At 50.7% G+C, this 25,141-nt stretch overlaps 1 protein-coding gene and 1 pseudogene across 2 annotated transcripts; both read left to right on the forward strand.

Moving 5' to 3' along the window:
- The first annotated feature begins 899 nt into the window (after nucleotides 1-899).
- Nucleotides 900-23,921, forward strand: LOC105478510 (PVR cell adhesion molecule). Of its 2 annotated transcripts, none has more exons than XM_011735894.2 (8): nucleotides 900-1,246; nucleotides 4,927-5,274; nucleotides 7,264-7,560; nucleotides 11,340-11,457; nucleotides 15,674-15,822; nucleotides 16,652-16,810; nucleotides 19,130-19,161; nucleotides 19,560-23,921. In XM_011735894.2, the coding sequence occupies exons 1-8, from the start codon at nucleotides 1,168-1,170 to the stop codon at nucleotides 19,629-19,631; spliced, it is 1,254 nt and encodes a 417-aa protein (XP_011734196.1). In that variant the 5' UTR covers nucleotides 900-1,167; the 3' UTR covers nucleotides 19,632-23,921. The 2 variants fall into 2 exon arrangements, with proteins under 2 accessions (XP_011734196.1, XP_070943197.1); XM_071087096.1 differs by having other exon boundaries at nucleotides 903-1,246; nucleotides 5,004-5,274.
- On the forward strand, nucleotides 2,585-4,233 carry LOC139360316 (mitochondrial import receptor subunit TOM6 homolog pseudogene; annotated as a pseudogene).
- Nucleotides 23,922-25,141: the final 1,220 nt, after the last annotated feature.

Raw genomic sequence — 25,141 nt, forward strand, 5'->3', positions numbered from 1 at the left:
ACACTATATCCCTGAAATTGAGCTAAGCAGTTCCTTGTTTAAGCTTTACAGACCACGCTGTATGCCCTTTTTGCTTTCTTTTTTTTTTTTTTTTTTTTTTTTTTTTTGACAGAGTCTCGCTCTGTCACCCAGGCTGGAGTGCAGAGGCCTGATCTTGGCTCACTGCAACCTCCACCTCCCAGGTTCAAGTGATTTTCCTGTCTCAGACTCCCTAGTGGCTGGGATTATAGGCATGTGCCACCATGCCAGCTAATTTTTGTATTTTTAGTAAAGATGGGTTTGTGTCATGTTGGCCAGGCTGGCCTTGAACTCCTGACCTCAGCTGATCCTCCTGCCTCGGCCTCCCAAAGTGCTGGGATTAAAGAGGTCAGCCACTGCGCCTGCGCCCCAGCCCCCAACTTTTTTTTTTTTTTTTTTTTTTTTTTTTGAGACAGGTCTGGCTCTGTCACCCAAGCTGTAGTGCGGTGGCGCGAGGGTGGCTCACCGCAGCCTCTAACTCCTGGGCTCACACAGTCCTTCCGCCTCAGCCTCCCAAATTGCTGAGCCACCGCGCCCTACTATGCCCATTTTTCAGATAAAGAATCTGAGGGCCCTCGAGGAGAAACCACTTGCTCAACATGAGCCCAGGTCTTGTCTGACCCCAAAGGCCATGGGTTTAGGCTGGGTGGAAGGACAGCCTGGCGGGCTCAGGATCTGTCCCATCACGAGTTGAAACCTCAGCTCTGCCACTTGCCAAACGCGAGTCGTTAGTAAGCTGCTGAATCTCTCCGCGTGCCTCCGTTTCCTCACCTGGGATGTGGGCGTCCTCACACGGGAAGCCGCCTCTTCTAGAGCGCGCTGAGGGAGCGAGCGCGCGTCTGTAGCGGGACTGAGCGCCCGGAGAGACCTGCGCAGGCGCAGGCGCGCCGGGACGTGGAGGGGGGCGCAGCCTGGGTGACGCCCCCGCGCCTGAGGGGACTCGCCGCCAACTCCCCTCGGCTCACTGGGTCTGGAATTTGAAGAAGTGGGTATTCCCCTTCCCACCCCAGGCACTGACGGAGCGGCCCCCCGGGGATTCCAGGACCTGAGCTCCGGGAGCTGGACTCGCAGCGGCCGCGGCAGAGCGAGCGGCGCCGGGAAGCGAGAAGGAGGCGTCCGCCCGAGGCCCAGCTGTCTGGAGCAACTGGCATGGCCCGAACCATGGCCGCCGCATGGCCTCCCCTGCTGCTGGCGCTACTGGTGCTGTCCTGGCCACCCCCAGGAACCGGTGAGTGACCTCCGCGCAGTCCGGCGGCCCCTCTCTCGCTTCCAGCTCCGGATCCAAGCCGGGTATTTGGCCCCTTGGGTCCCCGAAGATGACGGCGCCGCCCGGCGCCACCCACCCCCCATCTCTGCCCCGGGGTTTGAAGGAACACGGGGCGAGGGCAGGACCCTTCTCGTAGCCATCCGGAGAGCGGTCGGAGTTGGGTTTAGAACTTCCTCGAAATTGGCAGCAACACAGGGTGGGCACAAGACCCTCCTCTGGGCCCCTCGGAAAGGGGATGGAGTTGGGTGCGGACATTTCCCAAAAAGGCAAGAGAATCTCGGAAAATCAGCAGATGGTGACTCATGCGGGATTACCTTACCCAGGTTCCTGCTCAGCACACCCAGGCCATAACCCAGCAGCCTGCTGGCGGGCTGGGTCTGGACAGAGAGGATGGTTGAAGTTGGGGAGGGGGACAGTGGGTGACACTTGACACCGTTACCCCTCTGACCCCCAATGTCTGACTCCAAGGGACTGGCCATTCATTCTTTTTTTTTTTTTTTTTTTTGAGACGGAGTCTTGCTCTGCCGCCCAGGCTGGGGTGTAGTGGCTGGATCTCAGCTCACTGCAAGCTCTGCCTCCCAGGTTTACGCCATTCTCCTGCCTCAGCCTCCCGAGTAGCTGGGACTACAGGCGCCGGCCACCTCACCCGGCTACTTTTTTGTATTTTTTAGTAGAGACGGGGTTTCACCGTGTTAGCCAGGATGGTCTCGATCTCCTGACCTCGTGATCCGCCCGTCTCGGCCTCCCAAAGTGCTGGGATTACAGGCTTGAGCCACCGCGCCCGGCCTTTTTTTTTTTTTTTTTTTTTTTAATTTTGAGACAGTCTCACTCCATCATCCAGGCTGCAGTGCAATGTCCTGATCTTGTCTCACTGCTGCCTCCTCCTCCCGGGTTCAAGCGATTCTCCTGCTTCAGCCTCCCGAGGAGCTCGGATTACAGACATGTGCCACCATGCCTAGCTAATCTTTTTGTATTTTTAGCAGAGACAGGATTTCACCATGTTGGCCAGGCTGGTCTCCTGATAAATATATATATTATATATATATAATATATTACATATAATACAAATAATATATAATTTTATATATTATGTATTATATAAATAATAATATATTATATCATAATGTACAATATATTTCTTAGTAAATATTAAATATATTATATTTATAACATACATGTTATCTATATAATAAAATATATTTTATTGTACATTTAATGAGTAAATAAATAATATATATTTTATGTATTTATATATTTTGTGTGTTTGTATATATATATATTTATTGTGTATCTGTGTGTATGAGAGAGAGAGACAGGGTCTTGCTCTGTTGCCCAGGCTGGAGTGCAGTGGCACCATCCCGGCTCACTGCAACCTGGACTTCCCAGGCTCAAGTGATCCTCTCACTGTGGCTTCTGGAGTAGCTGGGATTATAGGTGCTCACCACCACACCTGGCTAATTTTTTTGTATTTTTGTTAGAGATAGGGTTTCTCTATGCTGCCCAGGCTGATTGCAGCCAAGCACAGTGGCTCATGCCTGTAATCCCAACACTTTGGGAGGCTGAGGTGGGAGGATCACTTGAGCTTAGGAATTCAAAACCAGCCTGGGCAACATGGCAAGACCCCATCACTACAAAAATAATTAGCTAAATAAAAATTTAAAAATAAAAAAGAAACCTCCACTGAGGCCCATGTGAAGCTTGCTACTATGGCTTCCTGTGGGGTCCAGGTGAGCGCTGCTGGCTCGGCTAACGAAACTCCCAAAATACCGGACAACGTGGGAGATTGGCTTTGGGGCGTATACCGCTTTGCCACTGATAGGAATGACTTCTGGAGGAACTTGATACTAAATTTGGGACTCTTTGCAGCCGGAGTTTGGCTGGCCAGGAACTGGAGTGACATCGACCCCATGGCACCTCAGCCGGGGGTATAGCCAAGTAGACAAATGGAATCCTGTGCTGAACCCGAATCTTCCAAAAAACAGCCTACAATCTGTGACCACCAGAAGATGTGCCCTGATAGCGGCTGAAGTTTGATTCAGATGGGCACTTTTCTTCCCTCTCCCTGCCTAGTTTCCTTTTGTTCCTTGAGTCCACGCAGAATTCCATTCTCTGGTCAGCAGACAGGCTTAAGCTAAAGTATTGCCTTTGTTCTATAAAGTTCTGTACATAGTTCCCAAGCTTCTGCAGGGGGTGATCTTTGCTCTTGTCCTGAGAAATAACAGTGCTGTTTTAACAAACATTTGAAATAAATACCGCACACACACAAAAAATAAAAATTAAAAAAATTAAAAAATAAAGAATGCATAAGACTATGTTTATTAGTGTCAATAAGCACTGACACATGTTGAGGACCTACTATGTGCTAGGGCCCTTAGCAGAAAGATTTTTATATAGGACCTGGGGGGTTAGAGGTCAGTCTCTGACCACCCAAGTTCAAATCCCACCTCTGCCACTAAACCTCTGTATGACTTGGAGGACGCTATACTCTGTGTCAGTTTCCCTGTCTGTAAAATGATGTTAACAGTAGTGCTGGCCTCAGGGGGCTATTTGAGGATTAAATGCCAAGATATATGTGAAGCACCCAGAATAGGCCCTGATCTGTGTCAGCGCCCTGTGAGTGTGCACTGTTCTAAGTCTCATTGTACAAACTAGGAAAAAGAATCAGACAGGTTAAGTAACCGGCCTGAAGCCTCACTATAATTGCCTTCCTCTTGTGCCACGATCCCCCACATTCTTCCAACCAGGATCCACCCAGAGTAATAATACAGCCTTTCATGGATTTGAAGATCCAGGATTTCTCCCCATTTTCTACATTGGGGGTATTCTAACCCCTAATGGCAATTGTGCTGTAAATAACAACAGTCATGGTATGTGAAAGCTACGACACCGGTGTGATGAAAAAGTTCTGGACCAGGTGCGGTGGCTCACACCTGTAATCCCAGCACTTTGGGAGGCCGAGGCAGGAGGATCACTTGAGGTCAGGAGTTCAAGACAAGCCTGGCCAACATGGTGAAACCCCATCTCTACTAAAAAAAAATTTAAAAATTAGCTGGGTGTGGTGGTGGGAGTCTGTCATCCAGCTACGCAGAAAGCTGAGGCAGGAGAACCGCTTGAGCCCCAGAGGCAGAGCTTGCAATGAGCAGAGATCGTGCCACTGCACTCCACCTGGGCGACAGAGCGAAACTCCGTCTCAAAAAAAAGAAAAGAAAAGAAAAAGTTCTGGAGCTGTATAATGGTGACGGTTGCACAACACTGTGAAATGTGCGTAGTGCCACTGAACTGTATGCTTTAAATGGCTTAAATGGTAAATTTAGTTTTTTAACCACAATATTTACCACAATTTTTTAAATCAGTGATGTTGAGATTAAGGGAAATACGGTAATAATAGAAGAAATATAGTAATAAATAGCCAAAGTGAAAGAACACGGCCAAGTTGCAGACCATCCCGGACGCCCTTACCTCCTCGCCTGCCTTGACCCCAACTAGTGCCCCAGTCCCCCCTCCCCCCACACCCCACCGTCCACCAGGTCTCCAGGGCCCCAGCGTGCAATTGCACGCCCAGGTGCCCAGGCTCCCGGAGCCCCTCACTATCTAGCCCAGGAACGCCCCGGGTCTGACACCTTCTCTTCGGTTCTCCACAGGGGACATCGTCGTGCAGGCGCCCACCCAGGTGCCCGGCTTCTTGGGCGACTCCGTGACGCTGCCCTGCTACCTACAGGTGCCCGGCATGGAGGAGACTCACGTGTCACAGCTGACTTGGTCGCGGCATGGTGAATCCGGCAGCATGGCCGTCTTCCACCAAACGCAGGGCCCCAACTATTCGGAGCCCAAACGGCTGGAATTCGTGGCCGCCAGACTGGGCACAGAGCTGCGGGATGCCTCGCTGAGGATGTTCGGATTGCGCGTCGAGGATGAAGGCAACTACACCTGCCTGTTCGTCGCGTTCCCACAGGGCAGCAGGAGCGTGGATATCTGGCTCCGAGTGCTTGGTGAGCAGGGGCTTTGGGGAGGCTGAATGAAAGGTGGAGACTTGGTGGGAGGATCAGGGAAGTCAGCAAAGAGTGGGGAGGCCTGGGAGGGAGGGGGATTCCCTCCACAGCAGATTCCCTGGGGACAAAAGGAGGGGCAGCGCAATGATGGGGGTGGAGTAGGGGGAGGCACATGGGGGGAGAGGCTGCAGGGCAGGAAGGGAGCAGAGATCTCCTGGAGTAAGGACCCCCAAGCCTCGGGTTAGAAGGCCCTTAGGGAGAGGGAGGTGTGTATTGGAAAGGGAGCTGGGAGGGGACCCAAAAGGAAGGGAGGAGGCCTGGGTGGCCTCTTCTGGGCCCCTCCTTTCCTCATCTGTAAAAGGGTTGGTGACAATAGTATCAACCTTGGAAAGCTGTCCTGAGTGTCCCAGTGCAGCCTTAGAGCTTCACCGCTGGCCCATGTGAGCCCCTTAGAGCTGTCAGTTACTGTTACTTTATTTGGTGAAAAAGGAGAAAGTTGAAACAGACAGACAGGAAAGCAAGGATCCTGATACCCAAAAGAGGAGGGGATCTGCTTTCATTTTCATGAGCTCTATGAGGCCCTCCTCTTGGAACTTGAGCAAGAAAGCTCTGTGCCTCAGTTTCCTCATCTGTGGGATGGGGATCACCATGAGGATTCAAGAAAACTGACCCTGTTTTTTTTTGAGCCAGAGTTTAGCTCTGTCGCCCAGGCTGGAGTGCAGTGGTGTGGTCACAGCAGGTCCTCACTGCAGCCTGGAACTCCTGCGCGCAAGGGATGTTCCTACCCTCCTGTAGCTGGAATTACAGGAATGTGCCACCACGCCCAACTTGTTTTTGTTTTGTTTGGTTTGGTTTGGTTTGGTTTTTTTAAGCTTATGTGCCAAGAACTATTCCAGGCCTGTGCATGAGAAACTCATGAAATGTCAAGGGCTTGGAACTGTGCCTGGCACACAACACCCGACCACAGGCAGCTGTTGTCACTCCAGCAAGCCTGGGATTCCAGGTGTCATGGTTTAGGATGAGGGTAAAACAGAAACAGCAAGTCAAGTTAAGGAGAAATCTTCGGTAAATAATACAGGTAATGATGGGGAAGCAAGTTCCAGGTTTGGGAATCACCAGGATGATGATTAAGAGATGGTCAAGGTGGTTTTGGAGTCAGACAGACCTTATGTGAAAGCCTAGCTCTGCTGCTTACAGCTGTGTCACCGTGGGCAAGTCACTTCCCTTCTCAACTTCAGGGCTCAGGCTTCCTCTCCTCCACTGAGCCCCAGACTAGGATAACCCCCTTTGGGTTTCCCCGTCCCAGCCCTGCCCTCTCCGAGTCATCACTGCCTAGGAAAGAGTCTGTCTGCCCCCTTGGACTGTACCCATGAGGGCAGAACCAGGGCTATTTTGGTCACTGCTGGGCCCCAGCACTTTCCAGCAAACAGTATTTATGGAGCACTTACTATGTGCCATTCTGACAGCTTCACCTGCATATTCTTATTGCCTATGGTGCCATCACTACCCTTGTCAACAGACAAGGAAACTGAGGCACAGACTTGCCCAAGACCACCCAGCTGCTCAGGGACACAGCAGGGGTTTAAACCATGCCATCCTGTATCCTTTTTTTTTTTTTTTCTTTTTCTTTTTTTGAGACAGATTCTCGCTCTGTTGCCCAGGCTGGAGAGCAGTGACAATCTCAGCTCACCGCAACCTCCACCTCTCAAGTTCAAGCAGTTCTCTGGCCTCAGCCTCCCAAGTAACTGGGATTACTGGTGTGTGCCACCACACCTTGGCTCATTTTTAGTAGAGACAGTTTCCCCTGGTCAGGCTGGTCTCGAACTCCTGACCTCAAGCGATCCACCAACCTCAGCCTCCCAAAGTTCTGGGATTATAGGCATGAGCCACCCCACCCAGCCACCATGCCTTCCTGTACCCTTAATGAATGCCTCCTTCTACCACGGAGGGGTTCATTGAATGACCTGTTGCTTTTGTTCCTCTTCCCAGCCAAGCCCCAGAACACAGCTGAGGTTCAGAAGGTCCAGCTCACTGGAAAACCGGTGCCCGTGGCCCGCTGCGTCTCCACAGGGGGTCGCCCGCCGGCCCACATCACCTGGCACTCAGACCTGGGCGGGATGCCCAATACCAGCCAGGCGCCAGGGTTCCTGTCTGGCACAGTCACTGTCACCAGCCTCTGGATTTTGGTGCCCTCAAGCCAGGTGGACGGCAAGAGTGTGACCTGCAAGGTGGAGCACGAGAGCTTTGAGAAGCCTCAGCTGCTGACTGTGAACCTCACCGTCTACTGTGAGTGTGTCCGAGTCAGTGACGGCAAGATCCCCTGCCAGGCTGCCCCTACCACTGTCTCCACTTACTCCCCAAGGCACTGTAGGCATTGCTTCCTTCATCTGCACTGGCTCCCCTGACTCCTGTCTACACGACCCACCCCCATTATCTGCACCAGCTCGCCTGGGCCATAAACAGCACTGTCCCTATTGCCTACACCAGTTTACTCGGGCCATAGTCAATGCTGGTACCCAGATTGTCTGCCCTGGCTCTTCTAGCCACTGTCTGCACGGATACCCCACACTCTGTTGACTCCTTTGAGCACAGTCTACACTGCCCCCAAACTGCCTACACCTGCTTCCCCAGGCAACTATCCACAATGACTTTCCCCACATTGCTACACTGGTTCTCCTGGCCACAATCAGCACTGCCGCCCTTCTTGTCTACACCCACTCCCTTGTCCATTTCTTTCTTTCTTTCTTTTTTTTTTTTTGAAATAAAGTCTCACTCTGTCACCCAGGCTGGAGTACAGTGGCACAGTCTCGGCTCACTGTAACCTCTGCCTCCCAAGTTCAGGTGGTTCTCCCCTCAGCCTCCCAAATAGCTGGGATTACAGGTGCATGCCACCACACCTGGCTAATTTTTGTATTTTTAGTAGATAGGGTTTCACCATGTTGGCCAGGCTGTTCTCAAACTCCTGACCTCAGGTGATCTGCCTGCCTCGGCCTCCCAAAGTGTGCTGGAATTACAGGCATGAGCCACCATGCCCGGTCTTTTTTTTTTTTCCTTTGGACAGGGTATCACTCTGTCACCCAGGCTGGAGTGTAGGGGCATGAGCATGGCTCCTACAGCCTCAACCTTCCAGGCTCAAGTGATCCTCCCCCCTCAGCCTCCCAAGTAACTGGGACTACAGGTACAGCCACCATGCCCAGCTAATTTTACAATTTTTTGTAGAGAGAGTTTTGCTATGTTGCCCAGGCTGGTCTTAAACTCCTAGGCTCAAGTGATCCTCCCGCCTCAGTCTCCCAAAGTGCTGAGATTACAGGCGTGAGCCACTGCACCTGGCCTCTTGTCCATTTTCTACACTGCCTTACCATTGTCTACATTGGCTCTTCTGGGCCGCAGACAGCACTATCCCCATTGTCTACACCAGCTATTTCGGCCATCAGCTGTGGGGTGTTTTCACTGTCTCACATGGTGTCTACACTGGCTCCTATGACCACTGTCTATATAAACACCCCACTTTTTCTACACTGGTTCTCCTAGGCACTCTCTAAAGTGCCCCTCGACACTGTCTACACTGACTCCCTGGAGAACTGTCTGCATTCACCTCCCACATTGTATCGACCAGTTCCCCTGAGCCACGATCGACCATCTCTGCCGGGTGCTGGCTGCATTGATCTTCCCACGTTGTTTGTGCTGGCTCCCCTCAGCAGTGTCTGCAGAGTCCCCCAGTGTAGTCTCCATGCTCCTCTGCCCAATGTTGTCTACACTGGCTCACTTACAGGCTGTTGAGTCTCGCCCCACATCACCACACTGGCCTCCTTGTGTTCTGTCTGCACGGCCCCTGACAGCATCTGTCCTGGTTCTCCTGCACAGCGTTACCTCCAGCAGCTCCCTCACGGCGTCATCGACATTGACACCCACACATTTATCTCCACTGACAGCCCCAGGGACTCTCTAACCAGTGCTGTCTAACAGAAATAGCACGCAAGCGCATATAGGATTTTAAATTCTCCAGCAGCCACCCCATTAAAAAGTTAAAAGAAAGAGACCAGGCACGGTGGCTCACGCCAGCACTTTGGGAGGCTGAGGCAGGTGACTCACCTGAGGTCAGGCATTCCAGACCAGCCTGACCTCAAGTGAGCCACCTGCCTCAGCTAATTTTTCTATTTGTAGCAGAGACGGGGTTTCACCATGTTGGCCAGGCTGGTCTCAAAAAATGCAAAAATTAGCCAGGCATGGTGACAGGTGCCTATAATCCCAGCTACTCGGGAGGCTGAGGCAGGAGAATTGCTAGAACCTGGGAGGCCGAGGTTGCAGTGAGCAAGATCATGCCATTGCACTCCAGCCTGGGCAACAGAGCAAGACTCTGTCTCAAAATCAAAAAAAGAAAAGAAAGAGATGAAATGTATTTGTTTATTTATTTATCTATTTATTTATTTGAGGCGGGGTCTTACTGTGTCACCCAGACTGGAGTGCGGTGGCACAGCTCACTGCAGCCTCAATCTCTTGGTCTTAATTGATCCTCCCACCTCAGCCTCAGTCTCCTGAGTAGCTGGGACTACAGGCATGTGACACCATGCCCAGCTAATTTTCGTGTGTGTGTGTGTGTGTGTGTGTGTGTGTGTGACGGAGTCTTGCTCTGTCACCTAGGCTAGAGTGCAGTGGCGCGATCTCGGCTCACTGCAGCCTCCGCCTCTCGGGTTCAAGCGATTCTCCTGCCTCAGCCTCCTGAGTAGCTGAGATTACAAGCCCTGGCTACAGTGCCCAGCTAATTTTTGTATTTGTAGCAGAGACGGGGTTTCACCACGTTGGCCAGGCTGGTCTTAAACTCCTGACCTCATGATCCACCCACCTTGGCCTCCCAAAATGCTGGGATTACAGACATGAGTCACCACACCCAGCCTATTTTTATTTTTTATAGAGACAGGATCTCCCTATGTTGCCCAGGTTGGTCTCAAACTCCTAGGCTCAAGCGATCCTCCTGCCTCAACCTCCCAAGGTACTGGGATTATAGGCATGAGCCTGGCCAAAGTTAATTTTAATAATTGCCCAATATACCCAAAATATTATTTCAACTTGTAATTGTTTTTTTTAATTATTCTTGAGATCTTTCCCATTTATTTTGCCCTAGTAAAGCCTTTGAAATCTGGTGTGTATTTCAGCCTGGCTATGTTTCGCGTGCTCAATGGTCACATGTGGCCAGTAGGTACCACATTGGACAGCGCAGATCTAGACTAAGCTCCCACATTGTCTACACTGGCTCATCCAAATACTGTCTACACACACACACACACAGGGCCTGTCTTAATTTCACCAGCTCCTGGGGTGGGGGTGATCTCACCCCCACCACTACATTTTCAACACTGGCCTGACAATGTAGCATCTACTGTAATATTCCAATATCCTGTCTACACTGAGCCCATCAGTAATATCCACACAAGCTCTTCTAGGCATCATTCATACTGTTCCTCCCATCATTGTCTATACTGCCTACTCCCCCGCCAGGCAAGTGGTACACAGATTTCCTCAGGTACTGTCTATCCTGGAGTCCCTCAACACTGTCACTGGGTCTAAGCGAGGAGGAGATCTACACTGACTCCTACCCCTCGCCCCCCAAAAAACCCTGTCTCATTGGCCTGCCCCCTGAGGACATTGAAATCACATCGGGGATGGCTGAGCAGCAGCCTAGAGCAGGGTTATCCAGGACTCTTTCCCGCAGGACTTGTCGGAGCCTTGAATACACTGCCGTGTGTTATGAGTGGTCATTGCCTATGAGTGAGAAAAGGAGGAGGCCTTTTCCCACAAGACACCCAAGACATGCCTGGTCCGGGCCACCCAGGAAAGCTAGTGGAGAAAAGCAGGTCCTCAGAAGCCCTCTCCATGTGCCCACTGACCACAGACTCCCAGGCTTCTGCTCTCTGCGGCACCCCATCTCCCTAGACGACTCCTAGGCCTCTGCAGCTCCCGCTGTTTTCCAAATATCCCCAGGCCTTTTCCTGCAGTGATGTGAATCCCACGTAGCCCTCGGCTCCCCAAAGTCTCCCTGTCTGAACCTCTGTGTCCATTTCCTGCAGACCCCCCAGAGGTATCCATCTCTGGCTATGATAACAACTGGTACCTCAGCCAGAATGAGGCCACCCTGACCTGCGACGCTCGCAGCAACCCAGAGCCCACAGGCTACAACTGGAGCACGTGAGTCCTGGGTCTCAGGGAGGAGGGCCTGGGGGTGTGGATTTGTGGGTCTGAGGGAGGAGACGCTGGGGGCCTGGACTCCTGGGACTGAGGGAGGAGGGGCTGGACCTGGACCCCTGGGTCTGAGGGAGGAGAGGCTGGGGGCCTGGAATCCTGGTCTAAGAGAGCAGGGGGATTCAGAAAAGAAAAAAAGAGGAGGTTGACTTCGGGGTCCCCCAATGTGGGGGCATCTCTGTTTTGACATCTCTGTTTTCCAGTTGAGGCGTTTAGCAGGTGGTTTAATCCTGGCTGGTGGATGCACCTGCTCTTGGGGTGTGCCTGCTCTGTGCCCAGTACTTCCCCCGAATCCCACGTGACCCCATGCTGTGCAGAGTCAGCAGCTGTTGTCATGCCCAGGTTAAAGACCAGCCACGAGAGGGCAGAAGCGGCCCTTGAATCAGCCCTGGCTCCAAAGCTGGTCCTCCGCCTCTTGGCCAAGCTTGTCTAACCTGCAGGCCGCATAATTTGTAAACTTTCTTAAATCATTATGAGATTTTTTTTTTGCAATTTTTTTTTTAGCTCATCAGCTATCATTAGTGTTAGTGTATTTTATGTATGGCCCAAGAGAGTTCTTCTTCTTCCAGTGTGGCCCAGGGAAGCCAAAAGATTGGACACCCCCACGCTAGACTGTAACCACCTCACCGTCACCTTGTGTAACCTACTTGGTTATCTCTGGATGGAGCAAGTACTATCCCCATTGTCTAGATGAGAAAGTTGAGCTCACAGCAATAAGATTTCTCCAGATTCATACTGAAACTGGGGTCAAGAGCAGGATGAGAAAAAGGCAAAGGGATAATACAAAATTTTATAATACATAATTTTACTGAACCGCCTTTTTTTCTTTTTTTTAAGAAGGGGCTCTGTCGCCCAGGCTGGAGTGCAGCGGTGTGATCATAGCTCACTGCAGCCTGGACCTCCCTGGGCTCAGGTGATCCTCCCGCCTCAGCCTCCTGAGTAGCTGGGACTACAGGCACACACCACCATACTCAGCTAATTTCATTGTATTTTTTTGCAGAGACAGGGTTTCACCACATTACCCAGGCTGGTCTCCAACCCCTGGGCTCAAGCAATCAACCCACCTCAGCCTCCCAAAGTGCTGGGATTGCAGGTGTGAGCCACCTCGCCCAGCCTTACGTCTTTTTCCTTATTACAAAAGTAACTTGTGTCCACTGTAGATATATCAACTAAATTAGTTATGAGAAAAAAGAATAAAGAAGCACCTATAGTCAAATGTACCCAGCCACCTCCAGAAATACCCAGTGACCACTTATTATACATCCTTCTGTCTTTTTTCTCTGTTTCTAAACAAAGACTGGAATTATGCTATACATATAATTTTGAAACTTTTCCTGTATCTTGTGAATATCTTCCCATGTCAAAGCACAGAGATCCGCACTCCATTTTCCCCCACGTTGTATTAGGAAGACTGTCAAACATACAGAAAAATCGTAGGAATTTTCCAGTGAACACTTAAGATTCCACCACGTGAATTCCCCCACTAACATTTTACTGTGCTTGCTTTATCATGTTTCTGTGATTCCTTCGGTCCCTCCATTCATCCATCAATCATATTATGCACTTCAGAGCACCCCCAGATCCCCTGTTTTTTGTTTGTTTGTTTGTTTGTTTGTTTGTTTGTTTGTTTTTTGAGACAGGGCCTTACTCTGTTGCTCAGGCTGCAATGCAGTGGCACAATCACAGCTCACTGCAGCCTTGAACTCCTGGGCTCAAGTGATCCTCCAGCTTCAGCCTCCCAGATAGCTGGGACTACAGGCACACACCACCACGCCTGGCTAACCTGGCCCCTTTTTCAATGTTGCTGGGATTCCATCACTTTAATAAAAAAAAAAAATTTTTAAGAATAGAGACGGGATCTCACTATGTTGCCCAGGCTGGTCTTGAACTCCTGTACTCAAGCAGTCCTCTCGCCTGGGCCTCCCAAAGGGCAGGGAAGGGATTCCAACATATGTGGATGACATCAGTTATTTAATCAGTCCCCAGTAGAGGACACAGATGTCATTTTCCATTTTCTTTTTTTTTTTTTTTTTTTTTTTTGAGACGGAGTCTTGCTCTGTCACCCAGGCTGGAGTGCAGTGGCCGGATCTCAGCTCACTGCAAGCTCCGCCTCCCGGGTTTACGCCATTCTCCTGCCTCAGCCTCCCGAGTAGCTGGGACTACAGGCGCCCGCCACCTCGCCCGGCTAGTTTTTTGTATTTTTTAGTAGAGACGGGGTTTCACCGTGTTAGCCGGGATCGTCTCTCGATCTCCTGACCTCGTGATCCGCCCGTCTCGGCCTCCCAAAGTGCTGGGATTACAGGCTTGAGCCACCGCGCCCGGCCCATTTTCCATTTTCAACTCTGCATATGCCATGGTGGTGACCATCCCCAGTGGTCACTTGTCAGCAGTTGTCAGTGGAAGGAATTGCTGGTCAAAGGTTTTCGATTGGTATGACGGTGCCTTTACTGTCCTGCCTCAAAGTGCCACAATTCAGACTCTTGATCCGGATGGCTGCGTTTGCATCCCAGCTCTGCAGAGTGCCCAAAGCCCGATGCTTCCATCTCCTCCACCTCTGTTCATTAAACCAGTATTTCTTGACTGCTTACTGTAGTAAGTAAGCCAGGTGCAACTAACCAACATATGCGAGTCAATAAAACAGACCAAATTTCCTCCCCATATGGAGCTTCCATTATAATGGTGAAAGAAACAAGAAGCAAGATTAAGTCATAAAGTGTGTAGTGTGTATGCAATGGTGATAAATACCATGGAGAAGATAAAGCAGAGAAGGGAATGGGACTGGGTGTCGTGGCTCATGCCTGTAATCCCAGCACCTTGGGAGGCAGAGATGGGAGGATCACTTGAGGCTAGGAGTTCGAGACCAGTCTGGCCAACATGGCACAACCCCATCTCTACCAAAAAAGATACAAAAATTGGCCGGGTGTGGTGGCACACACCTGTAGTCCCAGCTACTCAGGAGGCTGAGGTGGGGAGATTCTGTACACCCAGGAGGTGGAGGTTGCAGTGAGCCAAGATGGCGCCACTGCACTCCAACCTGGGTGACAGAGTGAGACCCTGTCTCAAAAAAATAATAATTAAATAAAAGAGAGAAGGGAATGGGAAGGGTGATCGTCACAGTTGAAATAGGGTGGCAGGCCGGGTGCGGTGGCTCAAGCCTGTAATCCCAGCACTTTGGGAGGCTGAGACGGGCGGATCATGAGGTCAGGAGATCAAGACCAGCCTGGCTAACACGGTGAAACCCCGTCTCTACCAAAAAAGACAAAAAACTAGCCGGGCGTGGTGGTGGGCGCCTGTAGTCCCAGCTACCAGGGAGGCTGAGGCAGGAGAATGGCAGGAACCCGGGAGGCGGAGCTTGCAGTGAGCTGAGATCCGGCCACTGCACTCCAGCCTTGGCGACAGAGCGAGACTCCGTCTCAAAAAAAAAAAAAAAAAAAAGAAATAGGGTGGCCAAGTGAGGTGTTACTAAGGTGACATCCCAGCAGAGGCCTGAAGGAGATGAGGGTGAGCTCTGCGGGTACCTGGGGGGAAAGCATTCAGGCAGAAGGAACAGCATGGGCAAACCCATTTCTATCCATCAGTCCCTGCATAAGCAAACACACCGGACACCTAACTGGAGAGTTTGAGGACCAACAAGGAGGCCACTGTGGATGCAGAGGCTGAAGCAAAGGGGAGAGTAATGGAAAACGTGGGCAGAGGTAGCAGGGACCAGATCACGTGGGGCCTGTGACAGGAGAAGACTTCGGTTTAACTCTGTCAGGCTGAGCCGCCAGAGGGTACTGAGCTGAGGGATGGGAACTGACTTAGGGTTCACAGGCGACCTCTGGTGGCCATGTGGGGAAAAGATGAGGGGGCCAGGGCAGAAACAGAGCCCAGTGTGGAGGCGGCTGCTGGGGGCCCGGATGCACCGCGCCAGAGCAGGGAGGTGGCCCTGGAAGCCCTGAGGAGCGGTGGGATTCTGGGTAGATCTTAAGGCGGGGCCGACAGGATTGGCTAATGGGTTGGGTGTGGGCATGAGAGGAAGGGAAGAGTTGGGGGGCCTCCAGAGTTGCTCTCCGCTTATGCCATAGAGGGTGTGAGGGTTCCTGGCACGCAGTGAGTGCTCAATCACTGTCACTCCGAACCTGCAGCAGAGGCCACCTCCTCACCTTTCTGTCACTCCCAGGACCATGGGTCCCCTGCCACCCTTCGCTGTGGCCCAGGGCGCCCAGCTCCTGATCCGTCCTGTGGACAAACCAATCAACACAACTTTCATCTGCAACGTCACCAATGCCCTAGGAGCTCGCCAGGCAGAACTGACCGTCCAGGTCAAAGGTGAGGAACTCCCTGGGTCGGGAGAACAGGGACCAAAGGAAGAGGTCGAGGCAGGGTTCCCTCTCCAGTGCTCTCTGGCTCCCATCGTTCTCCTAAGCCTTCTCACAAAAGGACCAGTGGGGCCAGTTGTACTCCCCTGTTAACTCCATACCTATACCACTGGTACCGTTGTTCAGCTGCCTGAATACACTCCCTCCACACACACAGGTTGGGATAGATGTGGAATCCCTCTCTCTCAGGGACTCAGGCCTTTCCAAATGTATTAGGCAGACCTCTATCAATTGCAATTGACAGAAACACAAAGTAGTCTAAACAAAAAAACAAACAAAACAAGACTGTATTGAAAATTCACCTTCAGTTTATGGTTAGATCCAGGGGCTCCAACCATGTAACCCAGAAACTTTTATTTTGTACATCTCTTGTCTCTTTTTGTTATACTGGCTTTATTCCCAGGCAGGCTTTGAAGCAAGATGGCCCTCAGCAGCGACAGGCTTACATCCTACCACAATAGCAACAGCAGGAGAAAAAAACACACCACTTTCAATAACTGTAGCCAAAGTCCCAGGGCTGGCTCTCATTGGCCCAGCTTAGGCCACAGCCCACCTATGAACCAATCATAGCAGCCAGGGAGAATGGAATATTCTGATTGGCCAGGCCTGTGTCAAAGTCCCATTCTAGGAACCAGAGGGTGGGATCCAGTCCACCTAAATTAACTAGACTGAGGCAGGTGGAGTGGCGGCTCCCCAAGGAAATTTGAGATGCCATTTCAAGAATGAGGGATAAACCCCAAGAGTTTTCTTACCTAAATACCTGTTTCCTTGTCTTTCAGAGGGACCTCCCAGTGAGCACTCAGGCATGTCCAGTAACAACATCATCTTCCTGATTCTGGGAATCGTGATTCTTCTGACCCTCGTGGGGATCGGGCTTTATTTCTATCGGTCCAGATGTTCCCGAGAGTTTCTTTGGTGCCATCATCTGTCTCCCTCGAGTGAGCATCACCAGAGCTGCCATAATTGAGCACCTACTATGTGCTGGGCTCTGTGCTGAGTCCTTCCCATGTGCTTCTCACTGAATCATCACCCCACTGCCATGAGGTTTCCCCCATTTGACCGATGAGGGTGCAGAGCCATTCACTGGTTCGTTGATTACATTTACAAATCTGATTTACAGAGTGGGAGAAGAGCATATAGGGCCTTAAGGCTGTGGTAGGGACTTTGAAATTTAATTCAGGTGATGTGGGAGTCCCTGCCAGATGGATAGAGGGTGAAATAATGCCTAACCCCTCAGCCTTACTCTATCTGCCTTGTTCAGGAGTGACTCCTAGGAGAAGTTGGCAGGAACTGGCACCTCTGATCCTCAGCTCTAAAAGGGTCTGATGCTATCACACCTCAAGAGATTTGCACAGGCCGTTCCCCTGGCTGGAGCACCCTCCCATGGCTCCTTCTGGAGAAGTGCGCCAGCTAATTCTGTAATCAAAGGAGCGATACTTTGCTGAGCACCGTCTACGTGCCACTTTGTGTGTGTAACCCCCTCGATTTCAATTTCTAATTTTTTTTATTATTTATATATTTATTTATTTTTGAGATAGGCTCTCTGTCTGTCGCCCAGGCTGGAGTGCAGTGGCGCGATCTTGGCTCACTGTAGCCTCCACCTCCCAGGTTCAAGCGATTCTCATGCCTCAGCCTCCCGAGTAGCTGGGATTACAGGCACGCACCACCGTGCCCAGCTAATTTTTGTATTTTTAGGAGAGACAGGGTTTTGCCATGTTGGCCAGGCTGGTCTTGAACTCCTGGCCTCATGTGATCCACCCACCTCAGCCTCCAAAGTGCTGGGATTACAGGCGTGAGCCACCACACCTGGCCTGTACAATCTCATCAAGGAGCACCCAGCAAAGTGGTTCTCCCATGAGCCCCGTTTTACAGAGGAGGAAATATTTGTTTGACAGATGAAGTTACCTGTTAATGGTCAAACAGCTGGAAAGTGGTTGATGGAGAGAAGAAGCCAGATCTTTGACTACCAAGCTTTTCCCTCAACCACTAAACAAAGCTGCTGCCTCACATCCCGGACAGATGCTGCCTCTTCCAGGAAGCCCTCCCTGACCCCCAAGCACGGGCCAAGGATCCACTAGGCTCTCCCACCCCAGATTGTGATTGCTATTATTACGATTATTGTTACTATTATTATCTCTTTTTTTTTTTTTTTTTTTGAGACAGAGTCTCACTCTGTCCCCCGGGCTAGAGTGCAGTGGCACAATCTCGGCTCACTGCAAGCTCCGCCTCCTGGGTTCACGCCACTCTCCTGCCTCAGCCTCCTGAGTAGCTGGGACTACAGGCGCCCGCCACCGTGCCCGGCTAATTTTTTGTATTTTTAGTAGAGACGGGGTTTCACTGTGGTCTCGATCTCCTGACCTTGTGATCCGCCTGCCTCGGCCTCCCAAAGTGCTGGGATTACAGGCGTGAGCCACTGCGCCCACCCTATTATTGTTATTATTAACATAAACTGCACAAGAGCAGGTTTTTGGTTTTTGTTTTTTGTTTTTTTTTTTCTTTTTGAGACAAGATCTCACTCTGTTGCCCGGACTGGAGTAGTGCAGTTGTGTGATCTTGGCTCACTGCAGCCTCAACCTCCCAGGCTCAGGTGATTCTCCCACCTCAGCCTCTCGAGTAGCTGGGATTATAGGCATGCGCTCCCATGCCTGGCTAATTTTTTATATTTTTAGTAGAGATGGAGTTTCGCTGTGTTGCCCAAGCTGGTCTCAAACTCCTAGACTCCAGCAATCTGCCTACCTCAGCCTCCCAGAGTGCTGGAATTACAGGCGTGAGCCACCACGCCTGGCCAAGAACAGGCATTTTTATCTCTTTTGTTCACAGCTATGTCCCCAGCACTTAGAATGTACCTGGCACAAAATAGACATTTACTATTTGCTGAATAATAACTACTATTTGCTAAATACACCCCTGTTGAATAGTCCAGGAAACTGCAACACAGAGAGGTTAAGTCACTTGTCCAAGTTCACACAGCTCCTAAAGGACAGAGATGGAATTTGAACCCATCCATCTGGTTCTAGAGCCAGGCTCGATATTTATGGATATTTAATAACCAAGTGAATAACTGAATGACCAGATCCTTACAGAGCACCCCCGCCATTCCTGTCTCACACACGTGTATACCATTAAGGGAAATGGTGCCCGCATGTAATAGCAGAGGCAGAACTTGACATTTTCAGGGCCCTGACACCCAGGCATGTCTTCTTCCCATGCTTCCCAGCATTATGCCTTCCTGACGACTTCCCCCCCTATTTCCCCAGGTAAGGAGCATGCCAGCGCCTCGGCTAATGGGGTAAGTGCAGTGTTGGAGCTAAGGAGGGTGTGGGGTCTGCACAGACTACAGACCAGACGTCTCCAGATGCCCGCAAGAGCCTGGGTCTTTTCTCCTGGTGCCCCAAGCAGCATTTCCCAACCCTTCCTGCTGGGCAGAATCCGCTGTAGAGTTTGCTAAGACGCAGCCCCAGACAGTCTGGTCTGTGATAGGGCCAGGGAATCTGCATTTTAATATCCACCGTCCCCCCGACCCCGCCTCAATTCCACCCGTGGCCACACCTTGAGAAGCACCGCCCTGGCTTCCAGGGAGAGGGGAGGGGATGGGCCTGCCGTTCTTTGCACATTGGGCTTTGGTGGGAAGGTGTTTGATTTTGTTCAAAAGAGCCCTGAGGCTAAAGTGTGAAAACCCTCTTCTAGTATATCTCCTATTCAGATGTGAGCAGAGAGGCCAGCTTTTCCCAGGATCCACAGACAGAGGGTGCAAGGTGACACCCTCGGGACTGAGCAGGGAGAGAGACTGGAGCTGGCAAGGACATGGGCCTCCGGAGTTGGACCCCGCCCCAATGGATGAAGACCCCCTCCAAAGAGACCAGCCTCCCTCCCTGTGCCAGACCTCAAAACGAGGGGGGCAGGTGCAAGTTCAGAGGTCTCCAAGACCACCCTCCGTTCATTTGCTAGAAGGACTCACTAGACTCAGGAAAGCTGTTAGGCTCACAGTTACAGCTTGTTACAGTAAAAAGATAGGGATTAAGATCAGCACAGGGAGGAGGTGCACAGCCCACACTCCAGGAGAGATGAGGCGCCGGCTACCAGCTGCTGTCTCCCAGTGGAGCCATAGAGGCAGCACCTGATTCTCACAGCAACGACATGTGACGACATGCAAGTACTGCCAACCAGAGCAGCTCACTCGAGATCTTCGTGTCCAGAGTTTTTTGTTTGTCTTGAGACAGGGTCTGGCTCTGTTGGCCCACTGGAGTGCATTGGTGAAATCACAGCTCATTGCAGCCTTGACTTCTCAACTCCAAGTCATCCTCCCACCTCAGCCTCCTGAGTAGCTACGACTACAGGTATGTGCCACCATGTCTGGCTAATCTTTTTATTTTTTGTAGAGATGAGGTCTCCCTGTGTTGCCCAGGCTGGTCTTGAACTCTTGGCTTCAAGTGATACTTCTGCCTTGGCCTCCCAAAATGCCAAATTAAGCAGCTCACCACCCACATGACTGACCTCATACATCAAGCCAATACCGTGTGGCCCAAGACCCCCACCATAAATCACATTATTTATGATGTGGCCCAGAGTGGCCCAAGACTCTCAGATCAGCTACCAGCAGGATATTCCAAGGGCTTGGAGATGAATGCCCAGGAGCTGAGGATAAAGGGCCAGATCTTTGTTTGGGCAAGGTTAAGCCTCTACTGCATAGCAGACCACACAGGAGGGTGTGGACCACCAGAGAATTTTGGTAAAAATTTGGCCTCTGGCCTTGAGCTTCCAATTCTCTGTATCCGTCAGACTTCTGTGGTTACAAGAAATAGCCGCTGACCCTGGTCACCAGAGGCTGCAACTCAGGCCGCAAGCAGCTGCCTGTGGCGTGTCCAAGGAGCAGAGACAACTACTGGACATGAACTTGAAGAAGGTAGTCAGCTGCAGCCACTTTCGGCCAGCATCTGCAGCCAGCAAGCTGGGACTGGCAGGAAATAACCCACAAAAGAAGCAAATGCTATTTCCAGCTCCAGGGGGAGGGGATGCAGGGGGAGGCGGCACTGCAGTTGCTCAGGACACGCTCCTATAGGACCAAGATGGATGCGACCCAAGACCCAGGAGGCCGAGCTGCTCAGATGCAACTGATAAGTTTACTTTAAAAAGGTCTATGATCTTGAGGGCAGACACCAGAATTCCTCTTATAAAGAAAACTGTTTGGGAAAATACCTTGAGGGAGAAAAGACCTTGGGCCAAGATGCTAAATGAGAATACAAAGCCTGAGCTGCTCTGCAAGAGAAAATAAGTGGGACGGAGGATCTGCTGTGGACAGAGATGGAAGAGTGGGGAACAGAGAAGTGTGGGGAAGAGATACGAACCAGCAGGATGGCAGTGGCAAAGGGTTCAAGGGGTGATGAGGCCAGTGGGACCCCACAGAGTTGGGGGTCAATGACAAAGGAACATTGGTTGCTTTGGTGGCACATAAGCTCCTTGTCTTTCTCCAGCGCCCAAAATCTCATTAAAACTTATTTATTGTACCTCCAGTGGTTGTGTGCAATGGGGTCTCTTGTGGAAATGAAGGAGGAGACGGGTTTCATGTGTACCATCACCACATGGGATGGAACCGGAGGCATGGAAGCAAGACGCTAAATGAAGAAGGCTGTGAGGGCTAGGATTCCCAGGCACCTTAGGAACAGCTTGTCTTTTTTTGTTTTTTTTTTCCTCTCCAAAAAAATTTTTTAAGAGACAGTGTCTACTGTCACCCAGGCTGGAGTGCAGTGGCATGATCATAGCTCATTGTAGCCTCTAACTCCGGACCTCAAGCAATCCTCCCACCTCAGCCTCCCAAGTAGCTGGGACCACAGGTGCCCCTCACCATGCCAAGCTAACTTTTAAAAATTAGATAGTACAGAAACTTCCCAAAACTGGAAGTTATAAAAAGACATGAGGGATCCGTTCTAATTTGTGTTTAGAGTGTAATGGTCCAGCTCCATTCTTTTACACGTGGATATCGAGTTTTACACAACACTATGAATGTAATGAATGCCAATGAGTCATACACTCAAAAATAGCTAAAATGGCAAATTTTCTGTTATCTCTTTTTAACCACAATTTTAGAAAATTAATTGCAAAACCATTGAATAGTACATTTTATTTATTTATTATTTGTTTATTTATTTTAGAAACAGAGTCTCACTTTGTTGCCCAGACTGGAGTGCAGTGGCGTGATCATGGCTCATTTCAGCCTAGACCTGCTGGGCTCACACGATCCTTCCATCTCAGCCTCCAGAATAGCTGGGACTATAGGTGGGCACCACCCCACCTGGCTAAATTTTAAAAAAATTTTTGTAGAGATGGGCATCTCACTATGTTGCCTAGGCTGGTCTGGAACTCCTGGGCTCAAGTGCTTCTCCTGCCTCGGCCTCCCAAAGTGCTGGGATTACAGATGTGAGCCACCGTGCCTGCCCTGGACCTTACTTTTGTTGCTCAGTTTCTGGTAATTCAGAGTTGTTGTTCTTACAACCTTAGTTGTTCTACAGCCACCTCATATTCCATGGGAGGGATTTACAGAGCTCTTTTAACGAGGCCCCTAAAGACAGGCGTTTGTATCATTTCCAGCCTTTTACTATTACAATGTTGTAGTGAATAACTTTAGACACTGTCATTTATTTTATTTATTTATTTATTTATTTCAGAGACAGGAATCTTGCCATCTTGCCCAGGCTGGTCTCAAACTCCTGGGCTCAAACAGTCCTCCCGCCTCGGCCTCCTAAAATACTGGGATTTATAGGCATAAGCCCCCATGCCTGGCCAATGCACACTGTCATTTAGCTTATGTCAACACCTGAGTGTAGGACACACTCCTGGAGGTGGAATTGCTGGGCCAAAGAGTTTGTTTCTTGTCATTGTGATAGATATTGACAAATGAACCCTCCCAGAAGTTGTGCTGAGTTCTGTTCCCACCAGCGACATAGGTGATGACCTTTTTCTGGAGGAAGGGGGCATCCTTGGGATCCACAGAGCCAGGAATGGAGAGTAGGCCCAGAATTTTGGTATAGATGTTCTATAAACTTATAGTAAGGTTAAGAAAACCGCAACTATCCATATCAGAGTCTTGGTGGGGGGCGGGGTATAACGGAGATCATAAAGGGGCTAAAACACTGGACACCCTCCCTCCGCATTGCTCCTGCATGGGAGTCGGGAATCTTTTCAGGTCGATATGATCTCACCTTGAGGAGCTGTGAGTTCCCAGAAGCCTCTGGGTTACTGATTGCTTGTGGTGAAAATACCTATGCTACTGAAATCTAACTTTTAAAAAAATTATGGGCTGGGCGCAGTGGCTCACGCCTGTAATGGGAGGCTGCAGCGGGTGGATCACTTGAGGTAAGGAGTTCAAGACTAGCCCATAGTGAAACCCTGTCTCTACAAAAAAAATTAGCCAGACGTGTCATGCATGCTTGTAATCTCAGCTACTCGAGGCTGAGGTGGGAGAATCCCTTGAACCCGGGAGGTGGAGGGTGCAGGAAGCCATGATCGAGTCACTGCACTCCAACCTGGGTGACAAGAGTGAGACTCCGTCTTCAAAAAAAAAAAAAAAAAGAACTGGATTGTCTGGCTCAACTCCGGGCACGGCATGCAGGGCCCAGTTCTGCTGTTCTGCTGTTTGTTCTGCTTTCCTCCACATATTGGCATCACCCTCTGGTGCCAAGATGGCTGCTGCATTCCAGGCATCACATCCAGACTCAGACCCAGAGAAGCTGCCCATCCCTACCTGGGTGAGCCTTTGTAGGAACGAGAAACCTCACCCAGCAGCAGAAACCTCACCCAGCAGCGTCTCTTCTGGTCTCATTCACCAGCGCTGCCCGCCGCTTAACCAATCCCTGGCCAAAAGAATAGGACCGCCTGGATGGCTGGACCAATCGCGACCTGCCCTCTGGGCCTGGGGAGAGGCCCGGATGAAGGCTGCAGGACAGGATGGAAGTCTAGACCTCTGTTACCAGCAGTGACTACTTCTGTCTGGGTTGTTGTAACATGTTTGAATTGTATTCTCTTTTAAGTACTGACTAAAAGTTCTGCATTAAACCTTGACTCTTCTTTTAATAATACAAAAGGAATCGAAGTCCTTGTTTGAAAGGGTGAAGAGAGAGAGGGGGGGGAGGGAGGGAGGGAGGGAGGGAAGTAGACAGAGGGGGAGTAGAATCCAGCCACCGGAAAATCCAGAGTAGCTGGCTTTGCTTAATCCATGCCTGGAAATAACTGCTGGGTTTGCAACAACCTCTCCCCAGGAGACAGACCAAGGAAACTACAAAACTGCAGGAAGGATTGAATGGCCGGGCACGGTGGCTCAGGCCTGTTACCCCAACACTTTGGGAGGCCGAGGTGGGTGGATCACCTGAGGTCAGGAATTCCAGACCAGCCTGGCCAGCATGGTGAAACCTCGTCTCTACTAGAAATACAAAAATAAGCCGGTCGTGATGTCGCACGCCTATAGTCCCAGCTATTAGGGAGGCTGAGGCAGGAGAATTGCTTGAACCCGGGAGGCGGAGGTTGCAGTGAGCTAAGATCGTGCCACTGCACTACAGCCTGGGGGAGAGAGAGAATTTGTCTCAAAAAAAAAAAAAAAAAAAGGATTGAAGGTGGATTCTGAGGGTACTCTGACCCCATGAACCCAGCATGAAATCTTCCTGGCATTAAGGAACATTGAGGCTGTGGAGGATTGGAAATCCCTCCAGGGAAAACACACTTCCCTTGAGCAGGGTCACAAGTGGTGAGGGCAATGTGGGAGATGGGGCAAGTCCAAAGACAAGGTCAACAGCAAAAATAATAATAACAATGACAGGCATTTGTTGCTTGTTTGCCGGGCCTCTTGCATCCAGTTCTCCCAACATCCCTGTGAGGTGGTGATGCTTATCTCCATTCTCCAGCGGAGGAAGCTGAGGCCCAGAGAGGTGAAGTCATTTGCCACAAAATCCCCCAGCCAAATGCGGGTAGAACCAGGTTTTCAGCCAGACTCACCAGCTCATGGCAGAGCTGCCCTGGAGTCTGCAGCCATTCAGTCTATAGCCGGGCCGCTCCATCCTTCAAGGCAGTTTAACGTCAAGATTCCTGATCTGCCTCAACCTGAGGCCTCTAGAAGATACATCACCCCTGACAAGCTGAAGACGTGTGTCCGGAACACTCAGACACACACAAAGTGCTATGGGTACGCCACACCCCGACCTAGCTGTCTCTTCCTGATGGACCTCACCGGGTAGAAATGCCTGGCACCGCTTGCCTCGGCTCCCAAGGTCAGCTCTCGCTCC

The sequence above is a fragment of the Macaca nemestrina genome, chromosome 20 (genome assembly GCF_043159975.1).
Source record: "Macaca nemestrina isolate mMacNem1 chromosome 20, mMacNem.hap1, whole genome shotgun sequence".
NCBI lineage: Eukaryota > Metazoa > Chordata > Mammalia > Primates > Cercopithecidae > Macaca > Macaca nemestrina.

Excerpts from the sequence above, each read along its gene's own strand:
- LOC105478510 (XM_011735894.2), top strand. The coding sequence starts at position 1,168 with ATGGCCCGAACCATGGCCGCCGCATGGCCTCCCCTGCTGCTGGCGCTA. Across the intron at positions 7,561-11,339 it reads TGTGAACCTCACCGTCTACT|ACCCCCCAGAGGTATCCATC; the intron begins GTGAGTGTGTCC and ends CATTTCCTGCAG. Across the intron at positions 11,458-15,673 it reads ACAGGCTACAACTGGAGCAC|GACCATGGGTCCCCTGCCAC; the intron begins GTGAGTCCTGGG and ends TGTCACTCCCAG.